This window comes from Saccopteryx bilineata, chromosome 4 (assembly GCF_036850765.1).
Source record: "Saccopteryx bilineata isolate mSacBil1 chromosome 4, mSacBil1_pri_phased_curated, whole genome shotgun sequence".
Classification (NCBI taxonomy): Eukaryota; Metazoa; Chordata; class Mammalia; order Chiroptera; family Emballonuridae; genus Saccopteryx; species Saccopteryx bilineata.
Window position 1 is genome coordinate 242,757,517 of NC_089493.1, and position 20,521 is coordinate 242,778,037.

Here is a 20,521-nt window from a genome sequence, read left to right on the forward strand (position 1 = left end):
AGTTTCAGTTTCTCTAAAGTGTGGGCAACAATAAGTGTGTGTGTGTGTGTGTGTATATATATATATATATGATATTTTACTTTTATCAATCTGATAGGCAGAAAATAATTAAAAAAATTCATTTTAGTGAGAGGAAGAGAGGCAGAGACTGACTCCCCCATGCACCCTGACCAGGATCTACCTGGCAAGCCCACTAGGGGGCGATGCTCTGCCAGTCTGGGGCCGTTGGTCTATTGCAGCCGGAGCCATTTTTTAGCACCTGAGGTGGAGGCCATGAAGCCATCCTCAGCACCCAGGGCCAACTCACTCTAATTGAGCCTTGGCTGTAGGAGGTAGGAAGAAGGGGGGGGGGGAGAGAGAGAAAGAGAGAAAGAGAGAGAGAGAGAGAGAGAGGGAGAGAGAGAGAAAAGCAAGAGGGGGAGGGGTGGAAAAGCAGATGGTCTCTTCTCATGTGTGGCCTGACTGGGAATCAAACCCAGGATGTTTCACATGCCAGGCCGACGCTCTACCAATGAGCCCGTTGGCCAGGGAAAAAAATAATGTTTTAATTTGCATTTCTTTGATTCTTAGAGAGTTGAATATTTTTTATTTGTTTACTGCCTATTTAGTTTCATGACTTGCTTATTTATATTTCATTATTCTTTTGGCTTAATCACTTTGGATTTACTTTTAATAGCACTTTATATACTATAGATACATGCTTGTTTGTTAGATATCTTAAATATAATATTTCCCAATTTTTTGTTGCTTTTTAACTTTGCTTATGTTGTTTTGTTTAGTAGTTTTACATTTTTACTTAGTCAAATCCATCAAATTTTTTTTTAGGTCTTTTGCCATGCTAAGAAAGGTACTTTCTACTCCAAATTAAGCATAGGGAATATAGTAAATAATATTACAGCAATTTTGTGTGCTGATAGTTACTAGACTTCTCATGATCACTTTGTAGGATATATATGTATAAATGTCATATCACAATGTTGTACACCTGGAACTAATACAATATTTTATGCCAACTATAATTTAATTAGAACTTTACATTCCAGAATTTAAAAACTCCTCTTTTCTATAATTATTGTATTATACTATTTTTATATTTATAGTTTAAAAAACCCATCTGGAATTTATTTTATCATATTAAGTAGAAATCTTACTTATTCCTCATATTAATATCTAGTTGTTCCAATTTAATTTTTTTTTTTTTCTTTTTTCATTTTTCTGAAGCTGGAAACAGGGAGAGACAGTCAGACAGACTCCCGCATGCGCCCGACCGGGATCCACCCGGCACGCCCACCAGGGGCGACGCTCTGCCCACCAGGGGGCGATGCTCTGCCCATCCTGGGCGTCGCCATGTTGCGACCAGAGCCACTGTAGCGCCTGGGGCAGAGGCCACAGAGCCATCCCCAGCGCCCGGGCCATCTTTGCTCCAATGGAGCCCTGGCTGCGGGAGGGGAAGAGAGAGACAGAGAGGAAAGCGCGGCGGAGGGGTGGAGAAGCAAATGGGCGCTTCTCCTGTGTGCCCTGGCCGGGAATCGAACCCGGGTCCTCCACACGCTAGGCCGACGCTCTACCGCTGAGCCAACCCGGCCAGGGCTCCAATTTAATTTTTATTTAAATATCCTTTCATCCCTTATTTAAGATACCACTTCTGACCAAATACTGAGTTTCTATAGTACCTGGGCCTATTTCTGGAATTTTTGTTATGTATCTTTAATTCTATTTTTGCACTGGGATTTTGCTTTTTGTAGCTTTATAGGATGTAGCACAATATTTTTCTTTTTAAATATTTCTTAGCTTGTATACATTTATACTTCTGGGTAAGTAGTCAAGTTTTAAAAAGTCCCAGAGGCTAAGACATACATGAAAAGATGCTTTCTTTCTTTCACTCATAGTTTAAGAAATGAAATTGAAACAACTTTAGTTTTCAGTTATCAGATTGGCAGAAATTTAAAAATGTTTTAAAATTTTTAAAATTTCTGTTTTTTATTTTATTTTATTTTATTTTAGTGAGAGGAGAGGAGGCAGAGAGACAGACTCCAGCATGTGCCCTGACCGGGATCCACCTGGCAAGCCTACTAGGGGGCAATGCTCTGTCATCTGGGGCTGTGGCTCCACTATCCATTTTTTTTTCTTTTTTTTGTTTTTTTGTTACAGAGACAGAGAGAGAGAGACAAAGAGAGGGACAGATAGGGACAGACAGACAGGAAGGGAGAGAGATGAGAAGCATCAGTTCTTTGTTGTGGCACTTTAGTAGTTCATTGATTGCTTTTACATACATACCTTGACGGGGCTACAGCTGAGCCAGTGATCCCTTGCTCAAGCCAGCGACCTTGGGCTTTAAGCCAGCAACGTTTAGGCTCAAGCTAGTGACCATGGGGTCATGTCTATGATCCCACACTCAAGCCAGTGACCCAATGCTCAACCTGACAACCTCGGGGTTTGAACCTGGGTCTTCTACATCTCAGGCCAATGCTCTGTCTACTGTGCCACTGCCTGGTCAGGCCAGGCAGAGTTACTTTCTTTTCTTGTGTGTTTTTCTGAAGTGAGAAGCAGGGAGCCAGAGAGACAGACTCCTGCATACACCCAACCAGGATCCTCCTGGTCTTCCCATCAAGGGGGTGATGCTCTGCCCATCTGGGGCATTGCTCTGTTGCAACTGGAGCCATTTTAGCACCTGAGGTGGAGGCCACAGAGCTATCCTCAGTGCCTGGGCCAACTTTGCTCCAGTGGAGCCTTGGCTGCAGGATGGGAAGAGAGAGATAGAGAGAAAGGAGAAGGGGAAAGGTGGAGAAGCAGATGGGCGCTTCTCCTGTGTGCCCTGGCCGGGAATTGAACCCGGGACTTCCACACTCCAGGCTGATGCTCTACCACTGAGCCAACTGGCCAGGGCCAGGCAGAGTTCCTTTTAATTTTAAATATTTTTCACCTGTTTGAACTTAAGTCTAGAAAATTATCAGTAATCCTAGTATTAGGCTATTTTTGTGGAGTTTTTATTATGCTTTCCACTATTAAAAAATCTCAATGGAAGTTTGTCATTTCATTGTATAGAATAATTTGGAGAGATTTGACATGTTAGTAATATTGATTATTCCCATTTAGGAATATGCCATATTTATATATGCTGTATGCTTTTCATTAGCATTTTATAGTCTTTGTATAAGCTTTAACTATTTTATATATATATTTTTTAGATTTATGAATATTTATAGTATATGGTTTATAATTAATTAAAAATTTTTTATTTAACTGTCCCAGGTTTGGCCATTAAGTATTCCTTCCAGTTGGTTCCTGTGTGCTTTGGGCATGACTTTGCATCACTTTTTTATTACTTCCTTACTTCCTAGCACCACAAGTAGTTTTAGGTTTATCTTTAACAAGATCTTTTAAAATTACATTTCTAACTGATTATTAGTGGTTACATGAAAGTTGCAGATTTTATGATTTTATATTTGGACATGTTACAGAATTTTTTAGTTCTAATGTTTTTTCAGGTGATTGATTTGGATTTCTGGGTCTATAATGTCATTTTATACTACTTTAAAACTTGTGTTTCAGATTCCTCAGTTTCTATTAGATGACTGTTTTAAAAATGGCATTCCCTGCCGTATATTTTGTACTCAACCAAGACGATTAGCAGCTATTGCTGTGGCTGAAAGAGTTGCTGCAGAGAGAAGAGAAAGGATTGGTCAAACAATTGGGTATCAGATACGATTAGAAAGCAGGTAAAGACAATTCTCCAGTAGCCTATCTTTTAGCAGTATTAGAAAAGATAAATGTCTGTGCTTCACTAAATATAAAGAATGTGTTAGTTGAAAAGTTAAATGATTATTTACTTCAAGTAATAATTCTATGATAGGACATTGAGGTCAAGTCTAAACTTAGTGAGCTTTTTAATAAATAAATAGTTGAGAAAGAGTTTAGGCCATAGATACAAATCCTATTTCATAGTTATATGATCCAAGTACAAGTTATTTCACCTCTAAGCGTCAGTTTGGTCATCTATAAAATAGGGCTAATAAAAGCATCTAAAGCACACGATGTGAAGTTTATAGTAAATACTCAATAAATGTTAGTGATTGAATTGATTATTATTAGTACTATTTCTTAATTTGATCCCTTTTATGATATACTTTTGTCCTCAAGCAAAAAATTATTTAAGGTCTTCTAAAAAAATCTGTTTATGGTTTGTTTTTTGTATTTTTCTGAAGCTGGAAATGGAGAGGCAGTCAAACTCCCGCATGTGCCCGGCCGGGATCCACCCGGCACGCCCACCAGGGGGCGATGCTCTGCCCATCCGGGGTGTCGCTCTGTTGTGACCAGAGCCACTCTAGCGCCTGAGGCAGAGGCCACGGAGCCATCCCCAGCGCTCAGGCCATCTTTGCTCCAGTGGAGCCTTGGCTGCGGGAGGGGAAGAGAGAGACAGAGGAAGGAGAGGGGGAGGGGTGGAGAAGCAGATGGGCGCTTCTCCTGTGTGCCCTGGCCGGGAATCAAACCCGGGACTTCCGCACACCAGGCCGACGCTCTACCACTGAGCTAACCTGCCAGGGCTGTTTATGGTTCTTTAGCAAAAAAAAAAAATCATTTAATAAAAAGCTGTTTTAATCATATATTATTACATATAGTGTTTGTAATTCTGCATGTTATTTTGATTTTTTTAAAAGGGTTTCTCCAAAGACACTTCTGACATTTTGCACTAATGGAGTATTGCTTCGCACACTGATGGCAGGAGATAGTACATTGTCAGCTGTGACACATGTTATTGTGGTAAGAATATTGCTGAGTTTGCCATGTATAAAATTCAAATACGTAATCATATGTTTAGAATAGGTTATAAATGAGAACCAACTTTTTTTGAACAGGTTATTATAATCCAGTTACTTTTTATTTTATATAATTACTAAAAATAAATATTTTGTATTAAATACAGATATTCTTACCATCATGTTGTATGAGGGAAAAGAAAATAAGTAGGTAGATTATTTTTTTAAAAAGTGCTTTGTATGTATGAAAATGATATATGCGTACTTAGATTTCTCTAGAATGGTGTAAGTTTTCTTTTTTCTCTGTATGCTTAGTTATCTGATTCATCCTTCAACTAATGTGTATTTATTAGCCTTAGGACGTACTTCATAGTCAATTAACTTTGTGGTTAAGCTGTTAAATTAACTAGCTGCTGATGAAAGTAAATGAATTACCACCTTATTAAAGAATTATAAACTTTTATCCAGTTTATGTAAAAAAATTAGATTGTTTTATAAACTTGCAGTAAACAGCTTTTGGAAAATTATTAGCTCTGTGTATTCAAACCAAAGGATGCACCCGAGCCCTGATGCTCACAGAAATGTATTTAAATAAATTTTGTAAACTATGTTAAAAGTACATTAAATTCAACTCCAGTAATTCAGAGTTTATTTTAGTTTGTGCGGTTTTATAGCCTGTGGAAAAAAAACAGACAAGGTCTTTTTCTTTTTTGACAGAGACAGACAGAGTCAGAGAGAGGGACAGATAGGGACGACAGGGAGAGAGAAGCATCAATTCTTTGTTGCGGCACCTTCCTTGTTCATTAATTGCTTTCTCATATGTGCCTTGACTTGTGTGCTACAGCAGAGCAAGTGACCCTTTGCTCAATCCAGCGACCTTGGGCTCAAGCCAGAGACCTTGGGCTTCTAGCCAATGACCTTTGGGCTCAAGCTGGTGAGCCTGTATTCAATCGGATGAGTCCATGCTCAAGCTGGTGAGCTCAGGGTTTCAAATCTGGGTCCTCCGTGTCCCAGTCCGACACTCTTTCTGCTGTGCCACCTCCTGGTCAGGCCCACATAGGTTGTTAATGTCCAATTATTTACGAATTTTTCATAATACAAAGTTTTTACTAATACTGATTGCCTTGTCCACATTCAGTATGAATTAATATAAAACTTAGCAGTTCCATAATTTTAAAGACTTAGTTATCCATGTTTTAACTGTTCCATGGTTTTATTTTTGTTTACTGCAGGATGAAGTACATGAAAGGGATCGATTTAGTGATTTTCTACTTACAAAGTTAAGAGATTTGTTACAAAAGCACCCAACTTTGAAACTAATTCTTTCTAGTGCTGCCTTGGATGTAAATCTCTTTATAAGATATTTTGGAAGTTGTCCAGTGATATATAGTAAGTTAAATTATAAGATTTCTTTTAGCATTTTTTATGAAAATATACTTTTTGGCATGATTGTACTTACTGTAGTCAGAATTGGGGAATGTGCTGAAATAGCATTGATTTCTGTTTCCTCTGTGATATGCTTAATTAGTCATCGCTCTGTATTTTTTCCTTTCCATCTGCAACTCTGCTATTGTGTTACGAGGTCAATTCTCTAGTCTTAAAAGGAAATATTCTTCATTTCAGCCATGTATTCCTCTGTCCTGTGGCTTCTCCTTTCTTGCTAGACTCCTTGAAAACGTAGTCTACACTCTCTTGTTTACTTTCCCTCTACTTGTGAGCTTGCTGCCACTTAACTTATCCTTTAATCAAAACTGGTTTTGCCACCAGTCTTAAAAAATTAACTTTATCTTTAAAAATGGAAATGTTGTATGTGTTCACTTAACTTATATGGTACAAACATATATAGGAAAGAAGTTCACAGTTGCCCTGTTAGTTGGAGTTAAAGCTTAATGTATGTCCTTTCTCACCTTGCCCATGCTCATACAAGATAGGCAAATATATACATATATATATCAGGTTTGCAGAAATTGGTTTTACAAAAACAAGTACATACATTATTTTGCAGTTTGTCTTATTCATATGACCAGGGGTCCCCAAACTATGGCCTGCGGGCCACATGCAGCCCCCTGAGGCCATTTATCCGGCCCCCACTGCACTTCCGGAAGGGGCACCTCTTTCATTGGTGGTCAGTGAGAGGAGCATAGTTCCCATTGAAATACTGGTCAGCTTGTTGATTTAAATTTACTTGTTCTTTATTTTAAATATTGTATTTGTTCCCATTTTGTTTTCTTACTTTAAAATAAGATATGTGCAGTGTGCATAAGGATTTGTTCATAGTTTTTTTATAGTCTGGCCCTCCAATGGTCTGAGGGACAGTGAACTGACCCCCTGTGTAAAAAGTTTGGGGATCCCTGCATATGACAGTACATCATGGACAGTCCTCCATTTCCGTGGTTTCAGATGTAGTTCATTTAAGCAGCTGTTTTTATAACAGGAATGTACAATGATTTATTTAACTGTTTCTTTACTTTTGGACATTCATATTGGTTATAGACTCTCATTCCCCCTCCATAAAGTGTTGTAATTAATATCCTTGTATGTATATCCTTATATATTGGTGCTCCTATGTCTAAGGATTGGTTCCTAAAAATGAACTTTGAGTAAAAGAATATATCTATTTTTAGTTTTAACAGGGTTTTCCATTTCCTCAAAAGTCTGAAGTGTTTCACAGTTTTGCAGTTGTATAGAGCTGTTCACTTGTATATTCTTCACAATATTGTTTTGATACTAATTTAATTTCCAAGCCTACTATTCATATTTTACACAAAAATTTTAATTAAATTTTCTGTAGTATTTTTCATGGTTAGCCCTCATTTTTTGTGTGTGAAATGCTCAGATCCCATAATTTATTTAACAACACTACTTTCTGAGTCACAGTGTACATGATAGCTTGAATTTTCTTTTGTGGTCTCCTTTATGGGTTTCTTCTTTTGCATGGTACTTAAATATTGGTATTTTCTAGGATTATTCCCTTGATCTATTTTCTTTCTCTTCCCTTCCCTTCTTTTCTTTTCTCTTTTCTTTTCTTTTCTGTCTCTCTCTCTCTCTCTGTCTCCCTTCCTCCCTCCCTCCCTTCCCTTCCCCTTCCCCTTCCCCCCTTCCTCCCTTCTTCCCTTTCTTCCTTCCTTTCCTCTCTTCTCTTCTCTTCTCTTCTCTTCTCTTCTCTTCTCTTCTCTTCTCTTCTCTTCTCTTCTCTTCTTTCTTTTCTTTTTCTGTGAGAGGCGGGGAGGCAGAGACAGACTCCCGCTATCACCCAGACTGGGATCCGCCCAGCAAACCCCCTATGGGACAATGCTCTGCCCATCTGGGGCATTGTTCCATTCCTCCTCAGCCACTGAGTTTTTCTTAGTACTAGAGCCATCCATAGCACCCGGGGCCAATTCTCTCCAATAGAGCCATGGCTGAGGGAGGGGAATAGAGAGAGAGAGAGCGAGAGCGAGAGAGAGAGAGAGATGGACAGACACACAGAGACAGAAGCGAGAGGGGAAGCGGTGGAGAAGGTCGCTTCTCTTGTGTGCCCTGACTGGGATCGAACCCGGGACATCCACATGCCAGGCCAGTGTTCTACCACTGAGCCAACTGATCAAGGCTCCTTCCTTCTTTTCTTTATTTTACTTCTTTTATGCTCCATGCTGCACTACACAAGGTACTGAAAATGCAGTTAGTTTTCCTGGAAGTTGTCATTCATGCCCTTTCTTAGCTTCTGCTTTCTTATTTAGACTGATGACTCCTGAATTTTTATTTCCAGTTCAGACCATTCTCCCCAATTCAGACTGTTCTCCAGAGCTTTGGACTTGGATGTCTTAAAGCAGCTCACTTCTTTTTTTTTTTTTCTTTATTGCTAAATGAGAAGAGGGGAGGTAGTGAGAGATTCCAGCATGTGCCTGGACCAGAGTCCACCTGGCAGCCCCATCTGGGGCCAATGCTTGAGTACTGAGCTATTTTTAGTGCTTCAGGCCAGCACACTTGGACCAACCCAGCCATCCTCAGTGCCTGGGGCCATGCTTGAACCAATTGAGCCACTGGCTGTGGGAGGGGAAGGGGAAGGGGAGGACGAGAGAGTGAGGGAGAGAGGCAGATGGTTGCTTTTCCTGTGTGCCCTGACTGGGAATTGAACCCAGGATGTCCATACGCTAGGCCAACACTCTATCCACTGAGCCACCAGTCAGGGTCAGCAGCTCATTTCTAATATGCCCCAAACTGATTATTTAATGTTTCTACAAAATCTTTCCTTGCCTGTTTTGACTAATCATACCATTATCCTAGCCACCTAAGTCACAAATCTATAAATCTTCTCATAATATTCTTTGATAATAAAGCACATGAAATTTGTACATCTGCTAATTGAAAGCTAATTTTGGCACCTCACAGTTGATATGTCTAAAACCAAACCCCAACCCCTACCAGCTAACTAACCTGTTTCTTTTTCAGTTTTCCTAGTTGCCCAGGGGAATAACATCATCTATTTAGTTTTGTAAGCCAGAAATCCAGAAACTGTGACATGTGACACTTCCTTATCATGTCTTCATATCCAATCTAATGCTGAGTTCTGTGAGTTTTACTTTCTGACTGTCTCTAGATTTTGTCTTTTTCCCTTTTACTATCACCAGTCTCATTTAAGTTTTTGTCTTCTTTTTACCTAAACTCTTGGAATAGTTCCTACCTGGTCTGCTCCATCCACTCTGTTCTTTTTTAAATCCAGTTCTCCACAGTGCAGTCAGAGTGGCCTTTTCTGAACTGGAATTTCGATGATAATGAACACTTTCCTGAGCTTATAACTTTGAATGACCTTTACTTCAGGATAAAGACCTAAACTCTTTTTTTTTTTTTTTTTTTTTGTATTTTTCTGAAGCTGGAAACGGGGAGAGACAGTCAGACAGACTCCCGCATGCGCCCGAACGGGATCCACCCGGTTCGCCCACCAGGGGCGACACTCTGCCCACCAGGGGGCAATGCTCTGCCCCTCCGGGGCGTCGCTCTGCCGCGACCAGAGCCACTCTAGCGCCTGGGGCAAAGGCCAAGGAGCCATCCCCAGCGCCCGGGCCATCCTTGCTCCAATGGAGCCTTGGCTGCGGGAGGGGAAGAGAGAGACAGGAAGGAGGGAGGTGGGGGTGGAGAAGCAAATGGGCGCTTCTCCTATGTGCCCTGGCCGGGAATTGAACCCAGGACTTCTGCACGCCAGGCCGATGCTCTACCGCTGAGCCAACCGGCCAGGGCAAGACCTAAACTCTTTATAAGACTTATCTATTTCTCCTGCCTCTTCTTCAACTATAATCCTCTCCACTCACCCTCTTATACTATATTCCAACCAGCTTGAAACTAGCTAGGTCTTTTAGTTTTTTTAAACATCATACTCTTTCACAATAGAGTCTTTGCATGTGCTGTGTCTTTCCTTATAGCTTATTTTGTTTACTCCTTCTTTTGGTCCTCAGTTTCTCAAGGAAGGATGCTTTTCTTGACTCAGTAACACCCCCACCCCCATTAGATACTGTCATGGTATCTTGTGCTTCCCTTTCTTTGGTAGGACTTTTCACAACTGTGTCTTAAAATTTATATTCTGGATAATTGGATTAATGTCTGTTTCTGCTAGCTTACAAGCTTCAATAGGTCTAGAGGTAGCTCTGTTTCTGCTTACCATTCCTAGTACCTTATTATCAAACACATGATAAGTAAACAACTGGTAAAAACAATCATATAAACAGTTTTCTAAAGTACAGATCAAAGTTGTATTTAAAGGACAATGTTGCCTGACCAGGCGGTGGCGCAGTGGATGGAGCATCGGACTGGGATGTGGAGGACCCAGGTTCGAGACCCCGAGGTTGCCAGCTTGAGCGCGGGCTCATCTGGTTTGAGCAAAGCTCACCAGCTGGGACCCAAAGTCGCTGGCTCGAGCAAGGGGTTACTCGGTCTGCTGTAGCCCCACGGTCAAGGCACATATGAGAAAGCAATCAATGAACAACTAAAGTGTCAAAACGAAAAACTAATTATTGATGCTTCTCATCTCTCTCCATTCCTGTCTGTCTGTCCCTATCTATCCCTCTCTCTGACTCTCACTCTGTCTCTGTAAAAAAAAAAAAAAAAAGATAAAAAAAAAGGACAGTGTTATGAGGATCACTTGACCTATGGAATTGCTTTTGGATTTTATACTCCCGTTTATTAACTTGGGATTCTCATGGTTTTATGTGAATTATCTCTAAGATGCAATAACTGTTCTAAAATTTTTCTATTATTTAGTACAGGGAAGACCATTTGAAGTAAAAGAAATGTTTCTAGAAGATATTTTAAGAACTACTGGATACACAAACAAGGAAATGTTGAAATATAAAAAGGAAAAACAGCGAGGTAAGCTTTTTATCAAACACATCTAAAAAGAAAATTACTATTCCTATTGACATTTTTTTTTTTAAGTGAGAGGAGGGGAGATAGACTCCCGCATGTGCCCCGACTGGGATCCATCCGGCAACCCCCGTCTGGGGCCAATGCTTGAGTCAGCTGAGCTATCCTCACACTTGTGGCCAATACTTGAACCAATTGAGCCACTGGCTGAAAGAGGGGATAAGAGTGAGAAGGGAGATGGGGAGGGGAAGAGAAGCAGGTGGTCCCTTCTCATGGGTGCCCTGACTGGGGATTGAACCTGGGACTTTCACACACAGTGATGACACACTATCCACTGAACAAACTGGCCAGGGCCCCTACTGCCTTTTTAACTCTTGTGTATAATTGTGTAATATAGTAAGATACTGTCCCAAATGTACCTTGTCTTGTGTGTGACAGAGACAGACAGAGGAACAGATAGGGACAGACATCAAGGGAGAGAGATGAGAAGCATCGATTCTTTGTTGAGCCTCCTTAGTCTCCTTAGTTGTTCATTGATTGCTTTCTCATATGTGTCTTGACTGGGGGCCTACAGCCAAGTGAGTGACCCCTTGCTCAAGCCAGCAAGCTTGGGCTCAAGCCAGTGACCTTGGACTTTAAGCCAGCAACCTTTGGCCTCAAGCCAGCCACCATGGGGTCATCTCTATGATCCATGCTCAAGCCAGCAACCCCACACTCAAGCTGATGAGGCCGCTCTCAAGCTGGTGGCCTTGGGATTTTAAACCTGGGTCCTCTGCGTCCCAGTCTGACACTATCCACCGCGCCACCACCTGATTGGGCCCAAGTATACCTTTTATTTACATTCTGGTTTATGTCCAAAAGTTATAATCTATAGTTAGGAATGCAAAGTAGATACCAGTATGGTGATAACTGAAGGGAAAGGGAAAGGGGGGAGATAGAAGAGGGCAGAGAGGGTAAATGGTAATGGCAGGAGACTTTACTCGGGGTGGTGAACACACAATGCAATATACAGATAATGTATTAGAGAACCGTACACCTGAAACCTGTATAATTTTATTAACCAGTGTCACCCCAATATATTCAATGAAAACATAAATAAGAAAATAATTAAATAATATTAAAAAAATAAGAAAGTGGATGCCAGAATTGAGGAGGTGTTTGTGTTTTTATTAAAAGAATTAACAACTGTTTTAAGGAGGGAGAGTAGGGTGTGCTGCCATATATATGATATGCCACAGCATTATGTCCAGACAAAGTGGGGAGTAGTGGGAGGGAACTCATCTTTGATACAAATGTCAAGGTGTTCAGATCCTGATATTGTTATGAATTGCTTCTGTACTTTGATTTTTAGCATTATTTGCCTATGAATATATTTCTTATCATGACATAGCTTAGATTTTGAATTTGGGTGAGATTTTTTTTTTTGCTTACTTTTAACTACATTATTCAATATGGAAGAATGGTTTGTTTTGTCTGTATGATCTTGGATAAATAACTTTGGATTTTTCACTTGATAAAGCAATTGGCAATACTTATTTCACAGTGTAGTGCTAAGTCACTAATATGTAAATTATAAAACTTCTAGATCTTGAAACTTGAATGTAAAAATTGTTTATAACTTGTTATTTCAAACCGCCAGCATGGTCACAGAAGTTCAATAAATGGTCTTATTCAAAATTGTACATGAATTTCAGTCATTGATTTAGAAAGTATTTATTTGGCCCTGGCCGGTGGCTCAGCAGTAGAGTGTCGGCCTGGCGTGTGGAAGTCCTGGGTATGATCCTTGGTCAGGGCACTCAGGAGAAGCACCCATCTGCTTCTCCTCCCTTCTCCCTCTCCTTCCTCTCCTTCTTCTCTGTCTCTCTCTTCCCCTCCCACAGCCAAGGCTCCATTGGAGCATAGTTGGCCCGGGCGCTGAGGATGGCTCTATGGCCTCTGCCTCAGGCGCTAGAATGGCTCTGGTTGCAACAGAGCGACACCCCAGATGGGCAGAGCATTGCCCCCTGGTGAGCATGCCGGGTGGATCCCGGTTGGGCGTATGCAGGAGTCTGTCTGACTGTCTCCCGGTTTCTAACTTCAGAAAAATACAAATAATAATAATAATAAATTAAAAAAAAGAAAATATTTATTGTATGGTTAAAATACTTGTTCTTTGAGTTACGGACTTAGAAGTTAACATTTTATTAATAGACACATGAGGTTTCTAAGCAGTTTCATGTGTCTTTATGGTTCAGTATAACACATTAAATATTACTAATTAATCTATTTTTTTAAATAACCATGGTTAATAAAGGAAATGGATGCTTGTGTTTCTGACATATGGCTGTATGTTGATGCCTTTGCTCAGATTTTTCGCTTTAACTGAAGATGGAAGTGTATTTATTTTTAATAAGGCCAATTTTTAAGTATTTTCATATTCACTTAAGTTTTAAAACAAAGGAATAAATGTCAAAAAGCAAAGAATTTATTTATGTATCCTTCCTTTGGTAATCAATTTAGAAGAAAAACAACAAACCACACTTAAAGAATGGTATTCAGCTCAAGAGAATACTTTCAAACCTGAATCTCAGAGGCAGAGAACTGTTCCAAATGTGACTGAAGAGTATGATTTATTGGATGATGGAGGTGATGCTGTTTTCAGTCAATTGGTAAGACCTCACTAGTTTCAGACTGATATTTTGAGTAAAAATTATATAGTTTAAAGAACATCTTAGGAGATTATAATATTTTACTTCCTTATTAAAGTGTGATTCTTTTAGTTTGTTTTAGGCTACAGCATTTTCACAGCTTTCTAAAACTTAATTTTTTACAAATAATGCAATATCTTTTATTGTTTCATTCTGACTTTAAAATATTTTTCTATTTATCTATTTATTAATTAAGTGAGAAGCAGGAAGGCAGAGACAGACCTGAGTCTGCATGCGTCAGTGATCTGCCCGGCAAGCCCCCCTACCAGGCAATGCTCTGCCCATCTGGGACCGTTGTTCTGTTGCTCAGCAACCAAGCTATTTTAGTGCCTGAGGAAAGGCCATGGAGCCATCCTCAGTGCCCAGGGCTAACTTGCTCAACCATTTGAGCCATGTTGCAGGAGGGGAAAAGAGAGAGAGAGAAGGGGGAAGGGAAGGGATGGAGAAGCAGATGGTCATTTCTCCTGTGTTTCCTGACCAGGAATCAAACCCAGGACATCCACATCCAGGCTGATGCTCTGCCACTCAGCTAACTGGCCAGGGCCTGACTTAAAAATATTTCAATATTTTTTTTCTAAATTTTTTGAATAAAATAGTTACAGACATTATGCATGTAAATTGGTATTAGTTGATATTTTATCTCAAAAAGTAACGAGTTAAATAATAAGATATTCTAACTTAGAAGAAAATTGAGAGAAGATTGTTATAGCAAATAATTAATACTGGTGTTGTTTATACCACCAACTAGCTATGTGACTTTATACAATCAATTACCCACTATAGACCAAATCAAGTTATTCTTTTTTAAATTTTTCCTATTTTTTTTCACAAAATCTTTTACAAGTGAAATAATTTGTAGAAACCTTGCCCGGTCATCCATCAGTCTTTATCCCCATCTGCAGATGGGGCCTCTGCCACACTGGGTTCTATAAAGTCTGTTTGAAAATTGGAACTAGCTGATTTCAAGGACCCTTCTGGTCTTTGATTCTGATTTGGAATTGTTTTTTATGTTTTGGGTTTTTTTTTAAATTTAGAAATTAAATTTAATGGGGTGACATTGAGCCCTAAAAGTACATTGGTTTCAGGTAAACATTTCTATAGCATTTGAACTGTTGATTATATTGTGTACCCATTACCCAAAGTCAAATCATTTTTGGTCATTGGTTTGGAATTCTTTAAAAGGCTGGTAATTAGTATGATGCAGAATATGGCTGGGACTATGCACTTTTTAGAAAAAGAATGTAATACTGTACAGAGCATGAGAAGGTAGATAATGCAGATATGCTTGCAGTTTTCTACCAGTATTTAGACTTCTAATGTATCCAAATGAATTGCACATAAGTTTTTAAAAATGCTTTTAAAGAATGTTTAAAGTTTTTAATATAGGGAATGTTCATTTGCTTCAGTGAACAGCATTTTGGTTATTATTTGTTCTTAAGCCTGGTTACACAGTAGCATCACCTAAGGAACTTTTAAGGCCCTGTGGAATCTGGCCTTCATTACTAGAGAGTCTAATGTACTTGCTCGAGGGTGGAACTTGGCCGTCAGTGTTGAAAAGCTCCAGGTGATGGTCCTTCTAGTGAGCCTTTGGCAGAGAGAGATACTGGTGTACTTTTAACAATATCCTATCAGACTCACACTTAGGTAATATTTTGACTGAATAATACTACTATTTTTTTGACATTTTTAATCTTAGATGAAAGATGACTGTAAGAACAAGAGATGGTGTTGTGAGTGATAATGTTTGTGACCAGGTCAGAAACTTTTATGTCAAAGCCTTTACTATAATACCATATGCTTAATAGTTCTTGTGACCATTATGGCCAGCTCACATTCTTTGCAAACAAAGGTTAAGCTGTTAGGTAATTTATAACCTTTGCTTTTTTTGTTTTGTTTTCTTTAAAGACAGAAAAAGATGTGAATTGCCTTGAACCTTGGTTAATAAAAGAAATGGATGCTTGTCTTTCTGACATATGGCTGCATAAAGATGTTGAGGCCTTTGCTCAGGTTTTTCACCTTATTTTAACTGAAAATGTTAGTGGTAAGTGTAATTTATTTTTAAAAATTGTATTACTCTTATAGTTATTTATGCTGAAAATCTGTTAATTCAAAATAGATACACTACATTTTTTATTCACAACCAGTAACTTGTTCTTTTGGAGTGTTTATTTCAAATGCACATATCAGGACCTTTTTAGCATAATACTGTTGGAATCCATGGGAGTCCGAAAAGACCAGAGTAACAGGCTTTTATTGAAAGGAAGAAAGAAACCCTGCTGGGCACTTCTCGGGGAGAAGGGCACTGAAACAGACTCTGAGGTAGAAATTTATTAAGGTGGGGGAGAGCTTTGAGCAAGTGTGCGTTGAGTCAGCAATTTGCGTTGAGTCAGCAATTCTGGTATGCTCCCTTCTGCAGTCTTACGATTTTGGCTTCCTGGAACGCTTCTCCTTGGGGCGATTGACCAGCTTCCTAGAACTGTTCTGCTTCAGGGGCGATAGTCCAACAAGCAAGGGTGGGGTCAGATAGACAAGCGGAACAGGAAAAGGGCAGTTGGAAGTTCTGGTGAATTTATGGATCTATCAAATACAATAAATAAATATTGTGTTATACTATTCTTAACCTAGTTATAATAGAATAGTTTAATGGAGTTTATGAGTGTATGGCAATGTGCAGAAGTATATACTTTTATGTATATGTATTGTGCATATAAATGTACTTCTCCTACCTTTGTTAGCAATGGAATTAAGCAAGACTCATGGAACAAAATACCTTGGCAAGGCAACTTTAATAACTTCCACAGAAGGGCGTGCTTCTGCTATTGAAAGCCAGCCAGCAAGCTTACGGGCAGAGGGCAAATCCTGTTTTTATACCTAACACAGGCCCTAGGATGCTGGGTCTTGCTCCATTGGCTGGAGTGTTGACCTTACAATCTTATTCTTTCTCGACTGGCTAGTTTAAATGGTTATACCAAGGTGGAAGGGAGAGATGAGGATATCATTAACTAGGTAAGGGGGTTGGGAAATAGAAAAAACTGGATGACCAGGCAAAGGGGGCTGGGGGATTAGTAAACAAGTTAGTTATTTTTCATTCTACTCCCTGGTAAGAGGAATCCTAATGGAGGGGATTAGGAATTAGTTGAAGAAGAGAACATGAGTTAAACATCTCCTTTACCTTCAGGGGGAATATCTTGGATTTTCAGAAAGATTTGGGATTTAAAAAAAAGAAGAAAAAGCTTTGCTCTAGATTTTTAATTAAGCGAATGGAGAATTTTATCATACCTTTAGTTACGTAAGTTCAAGTTCTAATTCATGTGTACATTCTGTATGTCATGTGACATGTTTTCACTAGTGAATTTTCCTGATATTAGTTGTGGATGTTGTCAACCAGAGGTGAGTTTCAGAACCCTGAGGCTTCTTGGTGAATGGTAGAAAAAAAGATCATAGAAGTCAGTATTGAGAAAGATTTGATGTCCTATCACCTGAACTTCTCAGCATTATTATTATTACTATTATTATTATCACTCCCTTCTTGAAACACTTTCTTTAGTTAACTTAAATTAACTTCTGATATTCCATACTTGATTTATTCTCATCTCCCTGGCTGTGACTTCTTGGTAGGGTTTTTCTCTTTTTCTTGACCTACAGTGTATCTGTAAAGTCATGGTGCACTTTTGACTGGTCACAGGAAAGCAACAAAAGATGATAGAAATGTGAAATTTGCACCAAATAAAAGGAACCCTCTTAGTTTCTGTAGGATGATGTGGCATCATGTGCACATGCGCAGATGATGATGTAACACCGTGTATACAGCGGAGCAGCCCATGGCCATGCCAGTTGAGATGTAGACAGTACAGAGGAAAGTTCAGTGAGTTTTGTGGCTTGCTAAATTCGAATCCGTGACCAAAGTGGAACGTGAATAATGGTGCGTTTATAACGAAGCGCCCCCACATAGGAATAACATTACTCAGTGGGATAAGCAGTTGAAGGAAACCGGCAGTTTGGTGGAGAAACCCCGTTCTGGTAGGCCATCAGTCAGTGATGAGTCTGTAGAGGCTGTATGGGATAGCTACCTAAGGAGCCCTAAAAAATCTGTGCGTGAGCCCACATCGAACTGCACTGAATAGGTATGAAACTGGGAGAGCTTTCCTTTTATTTGGTGCAGATTTCACATTCACATTTCTATCGTCTTTTGTTGCTTTCCTGTGACCGGTCAAAAGTGCACCATGACTTTACGGACACACTGTATATATATGAAATGTCTGAGGCCTCAATCCTTAGACCTTCCTTCTATTTACACTTCCTATGTAGATCTCATCTAGTCATAGCTTTGATACTTGTTTAAAATGACTTTAATTTTATGTCTCCAGTCCTGACCTCGTTCTCTCTTTAATATATCCTATCACTTGATATCTCCAGTTGTGTGTCTATTGAATATAAAACTTTATATGCCCTAAACAATTTGATTCCCTCCTTACCTACCTCCCTTTCAACCTGCTCTTTCTTAGTGTTCATAATCAGTTGTAGTAGATCTTTTAAAAATGCAAGTGCCTGGCTTTCCCAGACCACTTGAATTTAAATGTAAGGTACTGCCTGACCAGGCAGTGGCACAGTGGATAGAGCATCGGACTGGGATGCGGAAGACCCAGGTTCAAGACCCCGAGGTCGCCAGCTTGAGCGCGGGCTTATCTCTTTTGAGCAAAGCTCACCAGCTTGGACCCAAAGTCGCTGGCTCGAGCAATGGGTTACTTGGCCTGCTTTAGCCCCACGGTCAAGGCACATATGAGAAAGCAGTCAATGAACAACTAAGGTGTCGCAACGAAAAACTAATGACTGATGCTTCTCATCTCTCTCTGTTCCTGTCTGTCAGTCCCTATCTATCCCTCTCTCTGACTCTCTCTCTGTCCCTGTCCCTATAAAAAATAAAATTAAAATTAAAGATTAAATGTAAGGTACTATAATTTATCTAGTTGCTAAGTCAACAAAACATCAAATCATCCTTGACTTTGCTTTTACACCCCACATATAATTCATTAACAAATCCTGTTAGCTTTACCTCTAAATAAATCAAAATCTGGCTACATGGCACTTCCCTTATTGCTTCAATCCTAGTATAAGCCAACATTTCTCTCCTGGACTATTGCAGTAGCCTGTTAACGGCTTCTATTATGTTATTGCAGTCTTTTCTCCAGAGAACAATCAGATTGATCTTTTCAAAAAGGAAATTGGATCATGCCACTTCCCTGTTCTTTGCTCTTCTTTAGCTTTTAATTATACCTTGAATAAAAATCAAAGACCTTTCCCTGATTTGGTCTCTGACTGCCTTTTTGGTCTCATTTTCTACTTCTGTTTTTCTTGTTCACTTTGCTTTAGCCACTCTTATCTTCATATGTGCTGGCACTTTCCCATCTTTGGGCTTTTATTTTGCTGTTTCCTATACCTGGAATTCTGTCTTCATAGATACTTTTATGGCCTAATGTCTATTTCATTTAGGTTTCTACTTAGTGACTTCTCAGAGAGACCTTTTCTGATCATTTTATTAAAATTGCACCCTTTTCTCACTATTTCTCTTTCCTCTGCTTTATTATTTTTATTGGACAGTTGACCCTTGAACAGTGTGGGGTTAGTAGTACAGACCTCCATGCATTTGAAAATTTCATGTATAATGATTGACTCTCCAAAAACTTAACTACAGTTCCTCGGAATCCCAGGGGTATCACTTCCAGGATCCCCTTAGGATACTGAAATTCACTGATACTTAAGTGTCTTATATAAAATGGCATAGAACAATGTATCATATATAAGTTGGCCTTATGCATCCACAAATTCCAAGTCAGAAATCGAAAATACTGTTTGAATAAGCACTCAATATTCTTTTTTTTTTTTTATTTTTTTTTTAATTCAGTAAGAAGAGGGGAGGCAAAGAGACAGACTCCTGCAGGTGCCCTGACCGGGATCCACCTGGCAAGCCCACTAGGGGGTGATGTTTTTTCCATCTGGGGCATCGCTTCATTGCTCAGCAACCAAGCTCTTCTTAGTGCCTGAGAAGGAGGCCATGGAACCATCCTCATGGAGCCTGGGTCCAACTTGCTCCAATTGAGCTATGGCTGCAGGAGGAGAAGAGAGAGAGAAAGAGAGAGAGAGAGTGACAAAGAGAAAGAGAGAGAGAGAGAAACAAGAGGGAGATGGATGGAGAAGCAGATGGGTTCTTCTCCTGTGTGCTCTGACTGGGAATTGAACTGTGGACATCCACACTCTGGCCAATGATCTACCACTGAGCTAACCAGCCAGGGCCAGCACCCAATATTCAGTGTTTCTCAAATAATGATATAACTTTTAAGTATCCTACCAAATAATTATCTATTTGACCATGTTTAGTAATAGAAAGCTTACTACCTTTTTTAAAGACTATTTTTTCAAATTTGATTTTTTTTTTATTAAGTGGGAGGTGGGGAGGCAGAGAGACAGACTCCTGCATGCACCCTGACCAGGATCCATCCCAACCAGGATCCACCTGGCAAGCTCATTACCAGGTGATGCTCTGCCCATCTGGGGCCACTGCTCTGCTGCTTAGCAACCAAGCTATTTTAGCACCTGTGGTGAGGCCTTGGAGCCATCCTTAGTGCCTGGGACCAACTTGCTCAAACCATTTGAGCCATGGCTGCATGATGGTAAAAGGAAGATAGAGAGAGAAAGAGAGAGAGAGAGAAAAGGGGGAAGGGGAGGGGTGGAAAAGCAGATGGT

The 20,521-nt window shown here is 39.7% G+C and overlaps 1 protein-coding gene across 2 annotated transcripts in view; it reads left to right on the forward strand.

The window, feature by feature from the left end:
* Positions 1-20,521, forward strand: part of YTHDC2 (YTH N6-methyladenosine RNA binding protein C2) — a 92,127-nt gene that overhangs the window by 17,536 nt on the left and 54,070 nt on the right. For both annotated transcript variants that reach the window (XM_066274071.1, XM_066274072.1), the window contains 6 exons: positions 3,553-3,719; positions 4,659-4,761; positions 5,990-6,146; positions 10,992-11,099; positions 13,593-13,741; positions 15,686-15,821. In XM_066274071.1, the coding sequence (XP_066130168.1) occupies positions 3,553-3,719; positions 4,659-4,761; positions 5,990-6,146; positions 10,992-11,099; positions 13,593-13,741; positions 15,686-15,821 (820 nt within the window). The remainder of the gene's footprint in view (positions 1-3,552; positions 3,720-4,658; positions 4,762-5,989; positions 6,147-10,991; positions 11,100-13,592; positions 13,742-15,685; positions 15,822-20,521) is intronic.